At 38.3% G+C, this 18,231-nt stretch overlaps 1 protein-coding gene across 1 annotated transcript; it reads right to left on the reverse strand.

The window, feature by feature from the left end:
* Nucleotides 1-57: 57 nt before the first annotated feature.
* On the reverse strand, nt 58-17,413 carry rph3aa (rabphilin 3A homolog (mouse), a). Its single transcript, XM_088010748.1, has 14 exons — nt 17,246-17,413; nt 16,979-17,108; nt 14,776-14,859; nt 13,435-13,588; nt 9,805-10,281; nt 9,591-9,670; nt 6,083-6,157; nt 5,768-5,877; nt 5,555-5,681; nt 4,584-4,637; nt 3,748-3,899; nt 3,563-3,644; nt 3,378-3,474; nt 58-2,008 (listed from the first exon to the last, which is right to left on the reverse strand). The coding sequence occupies exons 1-14, from the start codon at nt 17,359-17,361 to the stop codon at nt 1,875-1,877; spliced, it is 1,872 nt and encodes a 623-aa protein (XP_087866874.1). The 5' UTR covers nt 17,362-17,413; the 3' UTR covers nt 58-1,874.
* Nucleotides 17,414-18,231: the final 818 nt, after the last annotated feature.

Raw genomic sequence — 18,231 nt, forward strand, 5'->3', positions numbered from 1 at the left:
GCCTGATTCAGACAAAGTTTATGCCATGTCACAGGAAAAAAAAAACACTGCTCCAAATCAAGTGCCATCATGTCTTTATTAATTAGCCACATGTATGCAACAACATGGGTTCATACAGGCATCAGCAGCAATACAGGGAGAATAAGCAGCTGGAAACATTTTACCTGACTCTAAAACATAGAGTTAGATCAGAACAGGAATATTTCATTATGTTTTATTGAACCATTGCTTGGTCTAATTTAGTTTTATGATCATTTCATAGAGAAGGTCCTTGCAGAAGCGTTACTTTTGCCCTTTGAATTTCTCCAGCAGAAAGGCAGACTGCTAGCACATGCACAGAGAAAGGTTTTAGCTGCGTGGAGCCAAAAGCATTTCTACAGCGGTATATTAAAGCCATTGTAGATAGAAAAAAAGAGTAAATTTCCATCAAAAACTTCATGTTTGCAATTGCAACTCAGAAATGTGCATGTTTTCCCTAGAACATTCTGAGATTAATTTCAAAATTTCAGCAACTTTTTGACTTCTCAAAATCAGAAATTATCTTGTTCTTTTTTGTTCTGTTTTTCAAGCAAATTTCTGAGATTAATTTTCAACTTTTCAAACTCAGAAATTTCATGTCAAATTTCTAAGATTAATTTGATCATTTCTGTTTTGTTGACTGGATTGTACTGTTCTCTTTTTCTCTGGCTACAACAGCCCTAATACGCCGTCATACATTTCACACCCACAAATAAAAATGTATTATGTACTATATGCGACGCACAGTGGCACTACCCTACAGAGGGCACCAAAACGAAAAATTATTCCAGGTCGAGAACGTTCTGGGCCGCGTCTTTTTTCGTCCATTTGAATTGTGTTGTCGTCTGATGACAGCTAGCTACGTTGTCTGACCGCAAATAAAAATCAAGAAGAAGGCAGCTAGCTAAAGATGGAGAGGTGTAAAAGAAAGGCAGGAAGAAAGGTCAGGAAACAAAAAAAAAGAAATATAGAAAGAAAAACGAAAGAGGGAGAAGAACAAAGATGTCGTAGGGATGAAAAAAGCTTTTCAAAGTGGTTGACAGACAGTAGGTAAGTTATTTCAGTCTATCAAGAAAAGGCTTGTAAATATTCAGGTTAGCTAACATTACTAGTAAAATGACAGGTCACTGTTAGCTTGCCACTGTGTGCTACAAACTGTCTGCATGTCAGAAAGTTCACAACTGGGCTCTTGTCCACAACTTTGTTGATTCAGTCTCAAATTCATAATTTAACATATGCAAAACGCATGGTCGGTTGGCACAATAACACAAATAAAATATATAGAGAGACATATATATTTTTGCTTGCTTTGTTTTGGACGACGCACACACCAGAATAACATTACACATCAGCTAATAAAATGTGATTAGATACATCAGGAAAGCCGACCTCTTCACCCAGCAATGACGTGGTCACCAGAATGACATGATCGGGTGGGAAAAGGTCAGACAGACGACCGGGAATTCCCTCTGTTGAGTCTGAGCATCTGTGCACACTTCAATACAACACTCTCACCTGATAACAGTGATAACAAAGACTTTATCTTCCCCGAGAATTATGATAAACGCTCAGTTCAGAGGCTCCTTTATCATGTTTTATGAGGTGTGATACAATTAGCTTCCTGGATTAGTTTAGGAGGACTGGGTGGGTAGGTGATGGGGTCGGGGTAAGGGAGGGGGGTACTTTAGATCGACACCCATGTTTGTCACAAGAAATTTAAAATTCACATTGGAGTTCTGGGGAAAACTCCATACGAACACACGGAGGAATCGGTCTAACTTTTGAAACTGAAAAATAACATTTAGCAGAGAAATGATCAAATAAAGAAGCAGATAACTGAATCATTACAGCGTGAACTAATCCTCAAACTGGACAGTATTGTCATTAAGCAGGACATGCCAGCGCTCAATCTTCTTGTCTTTGTTCTTGAGGCATTCGTACCAGTGTTTCAAACTCTCTCCTTTAGCCTGGATGCCTAGCTGACATCCCCCTGAAAACAAGAGACAGGAGAACAAGAATAATATGGTAATTTATACAGAAATGCTTCCATTGATATTGTACTTCTACTTGTTTTAATCTCATATTTATTCATTTCATTATTTTTATCCATTATAATTGCTTGTTTTGGGTTTTTTTTATCAGTGTTTTCATGGGAGTGTTTAACTGCCAGAGCTTAGAAATAAATGCAGGAGCAGGTTTCTTCTTAAAATGAGATGTGTTGGTTTTAATAAATCTAGTTAGAGCAAGTTTTTTAATCTCATTAAAACCAAAACGTTCTCTTGTTTTAACAAGTTTTGCATCAACGACAAGGTTTTCTCGTCTAAATTAGTTTATTTCCTTAAATGCTTCTGTATGTTCTTTGCAAACAAGCTAAAAATATTTTGTCTTTTCCGACCACCTCACCATTAATGATATTAATGGTGAGGTGGTCATCATAGCCTCAGATAACAGACTGATGCAGATTTCTCCTCTCAGAGGCAAAGACACAACCTCAGATCAGATAGTGAACATGCGTCTGTGCTTGTGCTACTAGACCTCAATGCTGCTTTTGATACAGTGGGTCTCAGTAATATAGGTGGGGTTTGACTAGTTTAGATCATTTTCCTCATAAAGTGCTGTCCTGGTGCAGATTTATTAAATAAATCTGTATTTCAGTTCATTCATGTCTGTTTTTTTTTTTAAATAAAGAAACATTTTAAGTCAGTTCAGCACTGTTTTTCCGTATTGGCTGATACTAAACCTCAAATATTGGTATCGGTATCAGAAGTGAAAAAAGTGGATCGGTGCATCTGTAGGATAAACTCTGATTGCAATTTCTTGTACCAATTTGTGTCAAAGTACAGTGATGCAGCTTATGGTCATTGTAACGAATGTTACTGGATGATAAACTATACCAGAAGTTATCACAATACATGATAATATTGTTGCTATGAGACCATTTTCAAGTATCATAGTAATGGCCTAAAAATGAAAGAACACATTCTGAAAGATCAGTAAAGTTCACATTCTAATGAACATTTCATTCTGGAGCTGGAAGACACTTTAAATATCCAAAAGAAATCAACAAAACAACAAATAAAATGAATTATGAAGTCTCTGTAAACAAATTGGCCAAAGCACCAGACTGGAGACTTTTGTTATTCAGTCTTTGATAGAAAGAGAGAAAAGAGAAAAACACTAAATCATGCAAATGAAAATTTTTGAGTTGGTTTTAATTCATCATACCAGTTCTTGATTTGTTGCTTATAAAACCAAGACAAGCCTGACTCATTGTCACATCTTTTTAAATTTCTGACGCCATCAAATATAAACAACCCAACAAAGGCTGAAGTTATGAAGAAATCTATCCATGGACTTACCAATGAAATCGTTGGATTTCCCCATGTCATAGTCCCAGACCGATACGTCCAGGGTTTTCTTGGCAAGCTCAGCGTGTTTAATTTCGTAACTGAACTCCTGAAACCCAGTGAAGAAACGCGGGGTTTGTTACATAACCTGCGGGTGGAGTCAGTAAGGAGGGTGCGGTTCGGAAGCAGCAACTGACCTCGTTGAACTCTGGGTTGAGGGTCTTCTTTTTGATCTGCGTCTTGTTCTTGGCTTTCTTTCCCATGTCTGGCTTCAGACATCTACGGCAACAAAGGAGCAGAAAGTTCTGGACGTGATTCATTCGACAAAAAAAAAAAAAAAAGAAAAGTAAATTAAATAAAGGCAGATGAAAGGAGGACGCACATTTTGACGAAAGGGTCTGAGTAGCCGTTGGAGTCCATGGCGGCCAGGTGAGCGCAGCGGACCACGCCCACTACCAGACGGCTCTGCTGACTGTTGTACGTCAGCGATATCAGGATGCGGCCCCTCTCCTCTGAGTCTTCGCCTTCCTTCAACTGTGAACACACACACTCGGCTAATGAATGCAGAAGCTTTTCAAAGAAACGCATTTTCTCTTGATCTTAATGTCCCTTTGTGCTGATCTCATATCTGGACAGATTATCCTCTAATTGGAGCAAAGCATACATGTCCAGTCTCAAATTGATAATAATAGGTTGTCTTTCTATTTTTCTCTAAGAGTGATGCAATATAATTCATATAATTTTGATGTCCTAACTTAATTTTTACTGCGACTGTTAGATGTTGGACATCAGTCGTGTAAAGTATGACTGAGGACTCTAGGGCTGCGCTGCTAAAATCAGCTTTTCCTAAAAAGCAAGTTTAACCTTCTTTGTCTTTGTGTCATGGCTCCTAGATTTGACATATCCATGGCAACACAACAAAACAAGTCCTGGAAGTCAGATGAAAGCAACTTAATACAGAAAACAGTTTAGGAAAGCAGGTTCTGGATCAGTTTGATTTAGTGAATCTGTTTCCAAAGGTCAGACAGACTCCAGCTGTGCACAGGATCACAACTGGAACTGATGTCTGAAGCTGAAAACACGCAGAATGTCTGTCACAGTGTCTTAAAGTAGCTTTGTAAAAACAAAAATAAGAAATCTGAAGACATATTAGTTCAGAAGTATTATGCTAACCTTGTCGAGGTTTGGAGTAATTGTGACAATAATAATGAAACTTACATCGTCCTCATAAAGTGCCATGCCACGAATCGACCCTCCAACAGCCTTCTTCACCTGCAAGTAAACCAAAACATTTGTCATCATCGTAGCAGAAAAAATCCTGCATCTTTTACCTGCTTAACAACCTATATGAATATTTAAAAGGGCAGTATTATGTAAAATCTAACCTTTTTTTAAGTTATATTATGTTATAATGTTATTTCCTCACCAAAAACATACCTGGAGTGTTGCTTTGATTCTTTCATGCATGTTTGAGAAAACCTTGGCAACCATTCAGCTGTGCAAAACGCCTGGGTGGAGTAAGCCCCGCCTTCAAGGATGAAACTCCTCTTCTGAGCTGCAGTTTCCACATTTCTGAGCTTCTGCCTCACACAGCAGCCTTCCCCCGCCCATCCCCCTCTCAGCTCCTTCAGACTAGCCAGCAGCAATTAGCAAACACCTGGTGGAACTGCGCATCTGCTGAGCTCATCATACTAACTACTTCTAAGTGAAATGCTGGTAAAAACGTTGTTAAAGGGGTTAGTAGAGGAGCCATGTTGTGATGACTTCCTGAAGGTGGAGTTTCATAAAGACAGAGGCCCAATTACAAGGTGTTGAATTACGAAGTCATATTTCTTTTAAGTCATATTTGATGTATAGTGATATATAGCATTTTTACAACAACTGACAGTAACAGTCATTTGAGTGTACTATAAAATGGCATTATATGACTAAAAAATATGTAATACTGCCCCTTTAAAGATATAAATATTGGTAGATGAGGCAAAATGGTGGTAGTTCCCTGTCAGACCACAAGGTGAATCAGTCAGAGCCCCTTCAAAATACAAAATATTATTTGGAATTATGTTTAAGTAACTAGATGAATGGATATAGATATTTAGAATGGTCACTGGTTCTGTTTAACAGTGAAGTGGGTCAAATGGTCCTCCATATCGGCTCGTACTGCGTGAGTAGTGAATGATCTTGCTTACCGGGATCACTCTCTCCAAGCAAACATTGAAATTCTTCTTCTGGTCAAACTTCAGTTTCTTGAGCGCAACCCGTGTCTCTCCAATGAATTCGTTATGTCCAAACTTGTCCTCATCGCTCACCGACAGCCTGCGGGAAGACGACCACGAGTTCTACAAATCCTTCCATTTCAAAGCTGGCGTCACAGTAACGCAGGTAAAGGTGATCCACGGTACCTGAGCGTTTTGCGTTGCATCTCGTCGTCAGTGATGCCGTGGTAGATCAGCGTCTCGTTCCACAGGGGGTTCAGGGTGTTTTTAAGAGTCTTGGTGCGAAGCTTGTTGGACTTAGAACAGAACAGAGTCTTTCTAAGAAAGGAGCAAATGCTAAAGATTGACTGAGAAACCACAAGGCTAATATATTAGAATGAAAAACAAATCTCATTTTTTAGCTTGTAAAAGAGTTCAATCACATTTATTGCATCCTTGAACTTTTTTTTTAACTGGTCACAGTAACATATTTATTGTTGCAATAAATATGTTGGTAAATACCTTACTGGCTCCAGGCAGCAGATGTAGCTTTACATACGGATCTGCCAGTCCATTGGAATCCATTGGTTTCAAACCCTAAACGTAAAAAATCAGAGTTTAGATGACCTCGTTGCTTTGCCTTGTCCAGTTTGTCCCAGTTTTCTTCTCTATCATCACCTCATCTCATTCTACAGTACAAGGTTTTATTTTAACTTCTTTTATTTGTCCAGTATGCTGTTTTTATATCTTACCCTTTTGTCGACCTTTCTTGCCTTCCCTTTTCATTTAGCTTTGCCCTTTCTCTTTGTGACACATTCCTTTTATTTTTATCTAAATTCAACTTATTTTTTTAAATCACATTTGTCATTGTTGCTCTGTGAACAGCTGAAACCAGATATTTACATACTCTATATATTAAGACATGTAACCTTTTTCCCTCACTTTTTGTCATTAACTCAGAATAAACCTTTTCTTTTTTGGTCAGGATTATCAAAATGGTTTATATTTGCTAAAGGCCAGAAGAACGAGAGAATTTCTCGAGAATTTTCTTTAAATTCAGAAAATTCTCTGAATTTTCTTTCTGCTACGTGCAGGCCAGTATTCCAAAAACCATTTGTTCTGATCCATCTTGGTTTCAAATATTCATAGATTTATTACTCATTACTAATTGTATTTTAGACATGTACTTAAAATTTCTTATAATTTTCTCTTCTCTGGTTAAATTAAAAACACACACAATAAATAAAGTCAATGTTAATTTTATAGTCACATTTATGAATAAAGCCACTGTAAATTCTGGCTTTTATTCCAAGTGAAGGATATCTTTACTTCAGTCTTTAAAGTTGACAGCTTTTGTCTTGTTGACATTAAGGCATTAGATTGTTGTCGTGACAACGTCTTTATAACTGTTGCATCAAAGCATTGTAATATATTTCATTCTTGTGATGAATGGTCACAGGCAGTACAGCCTTGAAGAACACCTGTGTTCAATTTGCTACAATCAGATGTCCTTTTTTTTCTCTTTTTCTTTTTTTTTTTAAACTTCTTTTTTGTCTCTAATTTTTGACGGTATTAAAGTTTGAAGTAAATTCACTTTCTTGGAGTAATACAGAGAGAAGGGTTGCATTGCTATGTCTGGTGAAGAGATGTTGTTAAAGTCCATTGTAATGTTTGTGCTGCATCCGTTCTGTCTTGTGTTAAAGCCCTTTTCTTGACATATTAACTTATCTAGTTTAATGTTTTTCTTTTTGAACTTGAGCTTTTATTCATTGTTCTTTATTTGTTGTAGTTCGTATTTAATCTTTTTCAACTGTCTTGTCGTTTCTTCTGTCTTATCATCTACATTTCTAGCAACTCTACTCATTTTGCTGACTTCTGTTTAATATTTCCTTCAAGGATTCTCATCCTGGCTCAACTCCTTCAGTTGAGTTGCCAGGTCTTTGGTTAGTTTGGTGTTTTGTCTTTTCTCTTTTTGCCTCGTCTCCTTCTGTGCTCTCTCATGTGAGGTTTTCTCTTCTTTTCCTACTGTACATGCCGTCCTTCGGCTCTGTTTTCTTTTGTTAATCGCCTCCTGTCTCATCTTATATTGCTTCAGTTTTGTTACATCCTCCCCCATCTTCTGTTGCATTATCGCGTCTCTTACATCTCCTTGTTTTGTCTCTTGTTGTCCTGTCTCGTTATGTCTCTTTCCCTTCCCCTTTTATCTGCTCATGTTGAACCATCTGGCCTTGTTGTGTCTTATTGAATCTTGTTTTATTTGTCCCGTCCTGTTTGATCTCGTCCCATTTTAACATGTTTATTGATTTAGCCACACTCCGTATTGTATTGCTGTCCTCTCCTGACTTGTCTTGCTCTACTTTTTTCTCTTTTGTTTTCTCAGCTTAACCAAATGTTGGTCTTTTTTTTTCTTTTACAGTTTTTCACTGTCATTTTTACAGTTCTGTCAATGTATAAAAGAAAATAAACAAACCACTGTTAAAATGCAAATTACTGCTAGTGTGAAAACCTAGGCCAAAAAACTTTTTAGAACTTTAATGTGACGTCTGTCCTGCACAATTCAAAAGAAAAACTAATAAAATATTAGTGGGAAAACACAGCAAGTTAAAAAACTGCAGTATTCTAATAGCACTGTTTTGCATACTCTAACATTTGGTCGGATCTTTTTTTGATTTAGCTTCAGGATTTACGTTTTCACAGTCCACACATGCAACAACCACAATCAGTACTAACCTGAGATCATCTTGATCCTTTTAAACCTCTCTGTAAACTATGGTTCTAATGCTGCCAATTAGAAAATGTCAGAGAAATCAGTAAAGCTGACCTTAAATACAGTTCAGTAGATAAAAATCAGGTTAGTTGTGTGTTCAAAAAAACTAATAGCTAAAATTTGACCAAAAGATGTGTTAAACAAGACTTTGTGTGAAGTCATGCACACAATCTTATTTTTTTTCCTGTACACTGAAACTAACAGCTACAGAGTATCATAAGGGTCATGGGGGATTTTATTTATTTTCTGTTACCTCATTCCCATTCCTGCATAATGAGTTTTGCATTCCCTCACAATGCACTGATGAATTTAATGGTCAGTTCATGCAGTATATTGAATACTGAAAGATTCTCTCTTACAATTTAAGCTTTTTGTAAGGAATTCTGTGTTAAAATATTGTTTGAGTTATCTGAAGTTTTATTTTTGGATAAAAAATAAAACCCTTGTGCCTATGTGCAAAATATCAAAGAAAAACAGGTCAAACATGGGTTGTCCATCTCTACTCTAAAACACAAACAAGAAGGGACAGAAGACGGAAGAATTACATCCAAATTTTTTGCTGTGTCTTCACTATCTGATGGTTTTGCTGTGCCTGTTAGTCTGAATGGTTACTAAAGGGTCGTTTTCATGCGCAGTCCAGTCTTCGCTGAAAGATATTACGCAAACATGAACTTTAAAAGACGGATTTTGAACCAGTTTTCTGCACCAAAGGGCTAAGATTGATTAAGTATGTTTTTAATGTGCATCTTTTAAGGGGTACATATGTACAATTTTAAATTATCATTTGTTATCAATGTGACTCAATACAAAATAGACAATTGTGCATTCGCAAATTTATTGCAAGGTAACGAAAGAAAAAAAATCTCCCTATAACCACTAGGGGGCTCTGTAGATAGCCCCCTTTAGTTAAAGGCACTTCGCCTGAACTCTACTTGTTATAGGGATAAGTGTAAATTATCCTGAGAGTTTGTAAGCTGGTCAGCAGAGATTTAACTTAAATCTAAAAGTTGACTAACTTTAAGGCACCTTTTCAACTTTTGTTTCTAAGATAAATGACTTACAATTCACTACAGTGAAACAGATTTGTTTGATTTTCAGCTAAACTGTGGAGGATGTCCTATTAAACATGGAAAAAGTTCTGAGATTACTCATTTTGGACTTTTTACATCACAAAACATTTGAGTGCCGTCATCCTGTCCAGGTATATTTACTTTGTCTTGTGTCACCATCTTGTTTTTCCTGTACATGTGGTTTTGTGTTCACCTTAGCTTTAATGATGCAGCAGTGTAGAGCATGATTCTCCTGTTCATAAAGAAGGCTGAACTCCAGAGATCCCAGTGTGGCTGTAAGAATAACGACACAGAAGCGCAATATACATATGCAACTGAAAGTAGATTTTAAAAGCAAAAAAAAAAAAGGAAAAAATTTTGAAATTTTTGAAAAATTGATCTGAATGGACGAGTTTCAACCGTCTTACTGGCATCGTCAGAGTCGTAGTCATTGTCGTCGTTCTCTGTGTGATTTGGAGGGGGTTTCTGGGGCGTCGCGTTGTTGGAAGGTGGATTCGCAGGTGGATTGATCCTGGTTGCAGGTATGTAAGTGGGACCTGAGGAGACGACCGGTTGCCGCTTGTTTTCCAGATCCGCCGCTGGAACTACAGACACGGTAAGTCTGGGCCGTCTTTTCTTAGAAAGTGCTAGCTTAAATGTTTGGACCCCCGTCCCGTCGTCCCCCTGCAGCGTTGGGCTTATTCTTAGAGGGAGGAGTGTGATTTTACCTGGGGTGGGTGCCGTCTGCTGCATGTTTGCCTGAGGTGTTTTGGACGCCAACACAGGCCTCTCTGTCTTGGTTCCAGCTGCCTGAGTAGAATGAGTCTCATCACAGCTGTCAGTTGTTGTTGTTCTTGCTGTCTGCTCCCATTGTTCTGACGCACTGGACTGCTTCTGCCGAGGATCTGAGGAGACAAAGGAAGATGATCAGAGCTGCCACAATAGTCGGCACCACAGCAGCTACATCAAAGCTGCTGCTTCGATAGATGGATCGGTAATGGCTGCTGGGAGTGGGAACGGTAACAGTCACCAGCGCATTCTGGATCCAGTGTAATGTACATACCTGTTCAGAAAAACACGGTGATTAGTACCAGTAGCTACGTTTCAATTAATAACAGAGTTGCACAAATTGAAAAATAAATTTGCTTCATGGAAACGCGGCAATTTAGAAAAAACTGGAGACCTGCGCTAAAACTTTTCTCCACTAGGATGAGGTGGTTATTTGACCATATCAAGAAAGACGTATTTTTGCAAAAATGCAACTTTTTTTTGTTTTGTTTTTTTTTTTTGCTTGATACTAGTCACGTGATCAACAACTACTGGTAAAAACGACAAAGAAGACAACAGGAAGTGGCAGGAGGATGTTGGATATGCTTTTGTTTGTTTTTTGGGTAATGTGCAGCTGGCTCCAAAAGTTGTGCCACTTGAACACGTTGAATCTGTAGCTCTTATGTAAAATCGCTAACTACAATTTCCCCAAAACGCTGCATACGTATAGCCACTCCCAAGTAGGCGGGGTTTTTCGCTCCAACACCAACGTCTCCTCTGATTGGCTGATACCACGAGAGGTTGTGACGTATTTCCGTTTGAATTTATGCCACATAGATCGGTTCCGGATCCTGCTATTTTTTTTAGCCAAAGCTTCAAGATCTGTACCATGAAAAAGATGCAAAACTTAAAATATCTGCGAGCTACTGGTACAACAATCGAGTTTTTTGGTGTTCCGTTGTGTCCAGTAATTAGCCGGTACCATCCAGTGCTTAGTTTTTTCATTTTCCTGCTGATATCAAGGCGTCAGCGGACTGTAGCCAAAACTTAGCCACTACAGCTAACACACGGTTTGTAGCTGCCTGCATTTCAAAGCTTGAGGATATTGAAGATCCAGCGTCAGAAATGGGAAGACGGAGGTTAAAAGGAAGCTGTACGTGCTTCGTTCACTGGAATAATTTGTTGGAGGAAAATAATGCAGGAGGAAATATCCCTCAGTGCTGAGGCATCTTCTGCTGTTTTGATTGAGCAAAGTAGGAGGGTATACCGCTCCAAGATGGCCGCCGTATTTCCTGCGCCGGAGCGGTCCATGAGGCGTCTATGCTTATATTATGTCTATGTATACCCCATTATGAACATGTCTCATGTAGCTGTTCACATCCGTAGCTGTCAAGATTTTTAATGACTTATCATGTAGACAAGCTTATTCATATGTGATTTTAATTTAATTCCTTATTTAATGGAAACACCTCAACTATGAAATTGTGTTTTTTCAACATCAGCAGAATATCAACAAATACTTGCGTGCATTTGCATTGTTAATGCAGCTAGCGGTACAGTGCCATGTAAAAGTATTCATACCCTCATTTGTAGAACATTTTCTTCCCTGATCCTGTATTGGCACTGCAGGCACAGCATGTAATATAACCGGCTGCCTACAGGGAACAGAAATAATATCTGGAGATGGTATTCTGTCAGCCTGATTGGATTTATTAAATCACTGTTGCATCTGGCATCAGAGTGGATGGGTCGAATTAATGTCATTTGACTTTGTGACCTTCAACTACTAAAACGTGGAAAAAGGATTTTACTCAAGCAACTAATTTTAGTCGTTTATAAGTTCATACAATGTATGAAATATAAACATGCAAGGTTCCACATTTCCTGATTTTGCAAAATACATCTGTTGTCAAATCAATACCCTCTTGAAATCTAATATTAATTTTAAACAATGCATATTCAAGTTTGATGTTTTAATTCTTCTTCTTCTGACACTGAAGTTAATCTCTTACATTTCCAAACACACAGCAGGACAAAGTTAATGACTCTGTTCAGTTGAGCAATCCAGTCTGCGACAACATTAGACGTGTGTGTGATGAGTGTGTGCTTTGTGTTGTAATCAGATCTGTCATATTTCATCAGAATTCCATGTTTATCCCTCTGTGTGTCTGCAAAGAACAGAAAACATATTCATGGTTTGCTGTGGATGAAAACAGATTTTAAATTTCAAGGAATGACGAATTGGACGAGACAGATGCTGCAAAAGAGGCGCTGTGGTTATGTATTCATGCATTTATTCAGATATTACAGTATGACAGATTAAAACCTTTCTGAATCACTCAAGAAAAGGCCAAAGGCCTTTCAAATGAAATATAATACAGCTAGTAGTATCAGCAGGAAGTAAATAACTCCACCCGAGCTTATGCAACACTACACCTCCCACATATGAAGAGCTTACCTCTCATTTTTTAGTTCTTTAAATTAAATAATTTTTTACCATAATTATTTGTCATGACCACACCAGACGAGCCCCCTGCTGTTGTTGCCTCTCAATTAATTACAGTGAGAAAATTAAACTGTCTGTGAAGGATTAAATGCAGAGCATAAGAATGTAAACTAGGCTAGCTGTTTCAAGCAGCAAACAGGGGACGCTAACACATGATGCTAACTTCCCATTGACTGCACATGTATTGAAGCCATAAAAAACTTGTTCAGGTCAAAATTTATAGATTTTTTTTTTCTGGTGTTCATGCACTCCCCCTTTGTCATGGTGCCCTGGGCAACTCCCCGAATGGCCCACATCAAAAACTGACAGTGAAATATTAAAACAGAGTTTATCATTTTGCGAAAGTGAGCCCAGAAAACTTAGAACGTTATTCACAAACACAGATAGGCTACAACCAAGCCAATGAGCAATTAATCAATTAAAATTAAGAATTTTATTTTATTTTGGATATTTAAAATATCTTTCAGTTTTAGTGTTGTGTGTTCTTTACAAAATTAAAGTTTATTTTGAAAGAGCAAAATTGCATGAATGTCCCATTGTCAATATATTACTTGAAAATAGTCTCAAAACAACAAAATTATGGTTTATCGCAATAATTCCTGGGACAATTTATCATCCAGCACATGTTTTATTTGACAGGCCTCACTACAACAGATATGTGTCCTTAAGCCTTACAACACCTGACCAATGAATTTCGGATGTAAACTAGCCTTTGTAGTTAGAATCATATTTCTAAATCAAACTGTAGGTTACAAGTAAGTGGAACAGTTAGTGTTTTGGTTACCATCAGTCTGATGACTTGGTCTGTGTCCCTGTGACCAGCCTGGACCGGTGCCGTCCTCTGAGTTGGACTGAGGAGGTCTGGAGAGAGGCAGAGGGGAGGGCAGGCCCTGCTGATCTCTTCCTTTATAAAACCAGGCCCCTGAACGTTTCTGTACCTGCAACATCGCACAATAAAACCGTTAGCATGAGCCCAACGAGGACTGGAATAATTCACTGAACATAATAACACAGCAAAGAGCTGAGGTTAAAATACATTTCTTTAAAATGATTTTTTTGATGTGGTCCACCGTTCAAAAGACACCTCAGGACAGGTTAAAGTTTGTTAGGACTAGATTGTAAAACTAGAAGAACAAAAAACAAATGAGCTGAATCCTGCAAGGCCACATGTTTACTGTTTGAAAGAAATTTCTCTACCAAGTTTGTACTTTCCTCATCAACTTGCTGTTTTACTTCTTGCCCTCTGATGGAGGATCTAAGTACTACATGTACTAACTGAATATTTAATTTCTCAATTATTCATAAAGTAGCTTTGAGAAGTAACATATTTTTAAGGCTTAAACACTTGCTACATCCTCTTTTATTGTTTTTTTTCTTCTTCTTTTAACAAATTTAGGGTTTTAGTTTAATTTTACAGGATAAATTTCGAAAAAACAAAAAACTTTCACATCACGAAGCTTGACATTTTAAACAAGGGTGTGTTGACTTTTGAGATCCAGTGTACGACATGATTGACAAGAATCCATAGCTGAGTGTTCCCTATATGCTGCTATCACCAACCTGCAGATGTTACATTTGATTTATCCTCCTCTATAGTGTAATTTTAAAAGCATAGGTTAATAACTCATGCACAATTTTAAAAATTCAATGAGCATTACATAATATAGTGACAACACCACAACAAAACATGTTACCAATGGCACCACAGGGTTTTACATTGATATAGTTAGTCTACATGATAAGAGAGAGCATCAATTTAAGGATTTCTAAAGACAGTCACACATTATCAAGAATGTATTGTGTAACAATATCACAAGGACAGCATGAAGCAGGACATGTTAATTTTCCCTCATCTGAATGCTATTATCCTCAATCATGTTCTAAATTAAAAAGGCCTAAATATATCATTACTTCCTCCCTATTTTTGATATCTACAGTCTATTAATGGAAGCCAATTTTCCAGGTCAGTGGGCAGTGAAATACTATTGTGTGCTAAAGCATGGGTGTAAAAGCGTGAAAACGGTTCACAGGATAAGCTGAGCTTCTCCTGGCAGAGCAGTGACATAACGCCGAGAATCAGCCTGGAGGTCTGAAACCTCCTGGCTTCTCCATCCCTGCAGTTCACCTCTTGCTGCTCGTTGCAGATCCGGCAGAGCCACATCGGACAAGTCCTGCTGTTAATCCAAATCCCACATTTGCTGCACATGTGCTGCAGGAAGAGAAGTGCACACACACCAACACAGAGAGAGGGAGAGAGAGGATTTAGCGCAACATGACAGGTGCACAAAGTACATACATTTTCACAGTTCATATGGCATTAACCCCCTACTTGAGTAGTGAGAGCAAAGTGAGGCAGAGTGTCACACACAGAGCCTGGGAATACACCGTGTGCATCAGAGCAAGTTAGCACACGGACCGCTGGCTGCTCAGAACCGCACAGAACTGTAGAATGTTTTGTAGAAAGTAGAAGGGGAGGAATGATTGCTGAGTTAAAAAAAACAAAAAACTTTAAACATTCGTTTAAGTGGGGAAGATGGAAGCCAGCTGATTAGCTGCTGCTCAGGGCTCTCACACCACCAGGGGCCCCCAAGAGCACCGAGCTAACGTGACAAAAAAAAAGGTTTTTATTTAATAACTTTGAATGATACAAACTAAATGCTATTACACATGGAAAATAATTCCTATATTATTCTTATAGCTGGTACACATATAACAGGGTGATCTCTACCTGTATTTCTTTGCTGCCACTGTAAGGAAAATGTAAGATATTAATCTTGTTAACTTGTTTTCTTAAAATTCAGTGTTTGTTTCCTGATGTTACTGTCAAGTAGTTAAAATGACGGAGCACATTTAAATACCTCTCTATATTTTAAAATCAAAATATTTCTGTTAGTTTGCTACTCTTGTAAGGTTAAAATCAACAGCCGTGACACCACTGCATTAGGTATGTTGCACACTGTTGGGGCCCCATTTGGGGCCCCCAATACCTGTTGGTATTGGGGGCCCCAAATGAAAATCCACCTGGGGCTCCAAAAAGGCTTGGAGCTGCACATGTTTGCTTCCACAGCAAACATGTGGAACAGGATGCTCAGGCCAGATAAGATCAAATTTAACTTTTTGGCCTACATGCAAAATGCTGCTTCGTGTTGCAGAAAACTAACACTCCATATCACCCTGAACACAGCATTTCTTACAGAAAACATTCAAAAAACTAACATCTCCACCACATTGTTTAAAAAAATAAAACCGTACACACGGGGTTGGTTTCAGAAAGGTTTTCATCTACATGAACTTTCACAAATCCACCACTGAGCGTTGTTTTAAGCATGCCAAACCCATGCTTAAAACATGGTTTGGCACTGGCGTACTTTTGCTACGCCACCGCGTAGCAAAAGTACAACGCACTGGCGTAGCGTACTTTTGCTCTACGCCAGTGTAGCGCAAAAGTAAAACGTATGTCAGCCAATCAGAATCCTTCAAAACAACCACAACTTCCTATTGGGAATTAAATATGGCATCATGAGGTTCATTTGTGTGGACAGGTTTGTAATTTAGAGCTATTGTTAAACATTGAATTAGATTGTTAAATTGATAATACTTTATAATCAATACAATGACGTTAATTGGGGATCATGTCAGAGTAAGTATGTGGATATATTTGCTCATATTTTGTTGCAGACTGTAATGCATGGGACCTCAGATCTATACGCAAACACAAATATGGAGTTTTCTCAAATCTCTACTTTGGTCAGGAACAATGACCCTGAAGGGTTAGGGTTAGTTACTCGGACCTGAGTATTTACTTCATAGAGATGTTCATATTATAGCCTGACTGAGTTTGAAGTTAAGAATAATTGACAGAACTGTGAATCCTTCCTGTACAAAGCCAAAGAATTACATTTTACTTGTATTTTTGGTCTAATTTCTAGTGCATTTGAAATAGAAAAACTAACTTACAAGTAACTTTTCATCAATATAGACGATGTTGTTTTAAGTCCCTGATACTTTAATATTGATGAAAAAGTATGAGTTCCACTGGCAGATTATTAACTAGTACTTTTTCATCAATATTAAGGAATTATTGACTTAAAACAAGATTCTACAACTTACTAAAAGGCTGTATGTCACACTTTTTCAACCTTTTGGTGTAAATATGTTGAAATTTGTGATTTTAATGAGTCAAAAACTGGAAAATTCAAGCTACCAAACTGCATAAAAAGAAACTCTTGTTAATCCAACATTTCAAACAGAAATCCATCCTCTGGGAGAATCTGCCTTTGTGTACAGAGGACTCTGTGTCGTATTTGTCGCTAGAATAACAACTGTACCTTTTTGCACTGCGAACAGAGAACAGCTGTGACCCCCTGCGCTCCGAAGGACGTCCCACACAGCAGGCAGCGAGACTGTCCATCACCACATGCCGTCTTCTTAATGCTGTCCAGGCGACTGGACAGACGCCTAAGAGAACATCCGAAAACGTATCAGCACAGTGACACACTAAGGCCTCTGGGTTTTTACACCAAAACGTTAACGGACAACAGCGAGGCTTTCTGGACAGAATCCAGAACAACAGAGGCAGCGTTTCTCCGTCTCACTCGATGCGCTGCTGCTCCATGGCCTCCATCATGGCGGCGCGGGCCAGAACGCTGTTGATGATCTCCTTCTCCTCATCCGTAAGGTCGCCTCCCAGGGCGCCCCCAGACACGTTCATCGTCCACCCGGTCCTGCTAACATGAAACGCACACACACCAACACCAAAATAGATACAAAATTGTTAGAGGCATGTGGCAAAAAAAAAAAAAAAAAAAGCAAAATGTGCTGAAATTGCATCAGTACAAAGAGTTAGATGTTAAAATCTGAGGACAGGAGCACAGCTGGAAGCATGTTGGAGTTTCACCAATGCTGAGCTTCAGTGGAAAATTGTCATACAGAAATATCACACGGAGATTAAAGAGTTGTGGGGAAGACAAAGAATCAGAAAGACGACAAATATCGTCTTGGTTCAGACTCCTGTTTTATCACAAAGTGTCTGTATTGTTACTGACCGTAACATTTCCTTTAATAACTCCAAATTTGTGTTTGCTGCAGTTCTTTGGTCGTCAAGCTGCTCTGAAGGTCCACACATGCAGCAACTCCAAAAAGTGTTGAAATATTAAAGTTCTGCTGCTAGAAGTCATGACAAAGCCTTTCAGAATGTTTCCATGTCTAATCTGCATCTGATTTAAGAGAAAAATAAATCTGTTAAGAAGTGAAAAAATGTGAAAAACTATAATAGGTGGAAAAAATAAAAAAAAATGAAATAAAAAAAAATCTAGCAGTGAGTATATGAGCATGATTGTTAGCACTAGGACCCTCCTCTTGGCTCTGATTGGTTGTTTTGGACCAGGAGTGGTATATTTTTGCAGATAGCGGTAGTAGCTCAGGGAAGAGGTGGAGGAGCTTGATTTTTTTTCACGTTTTATTTGTCTCACTCTGTCACAACATAGTGACAGGTTTTTTTTTTTTTTGGGTGGGGGGGGGTTGTGAAAGTTACATACTGCAGCTTTAATCTGCAGTATGTAACTACAGATTACAGTTACAT

Source organism: Poecilia mexicana, unplaced genomic scaffold, assembly GCF_051168715.1.
Source record: "Poecilia mexicana isolate PSO_F unplaced genomic scaffold, ASM5116871v1 scaffold_12, whole genome shotgun sequence".
In the NCBI taxonomy this organism is placed as follows: domain Eukaryota; kingdom Metazoa; phylum Chordata; class Actinopteri; order Cyprinodontiformes; family Poeciliidae; genus Poecilia; species Poecilia mexicana.

Coding starts and splice junctions, on each gene's coding strand:
- rph3aa (XM_088010748.1), bottom strand. CDS start 17,361: ATGAACGTGTCTGGGGGCGCCCTGGGAGGCGACCTTACGGATGAGGAG. Junction 10,282..13,434: donor ACCAAGTCATCAGACTGATG/GTAACCAAAACA, acceptor TTGTCTCCTCAG/ATCCTCGGCAGAAGCAGTCC. Junction 4,638..5,554: donor GCTTGGAGAGAGTGATCCCG/GTAAGCAAGATC, acceptor GTTTACTTGCAG/GTGAAGAAGGCTGTTGGAGG.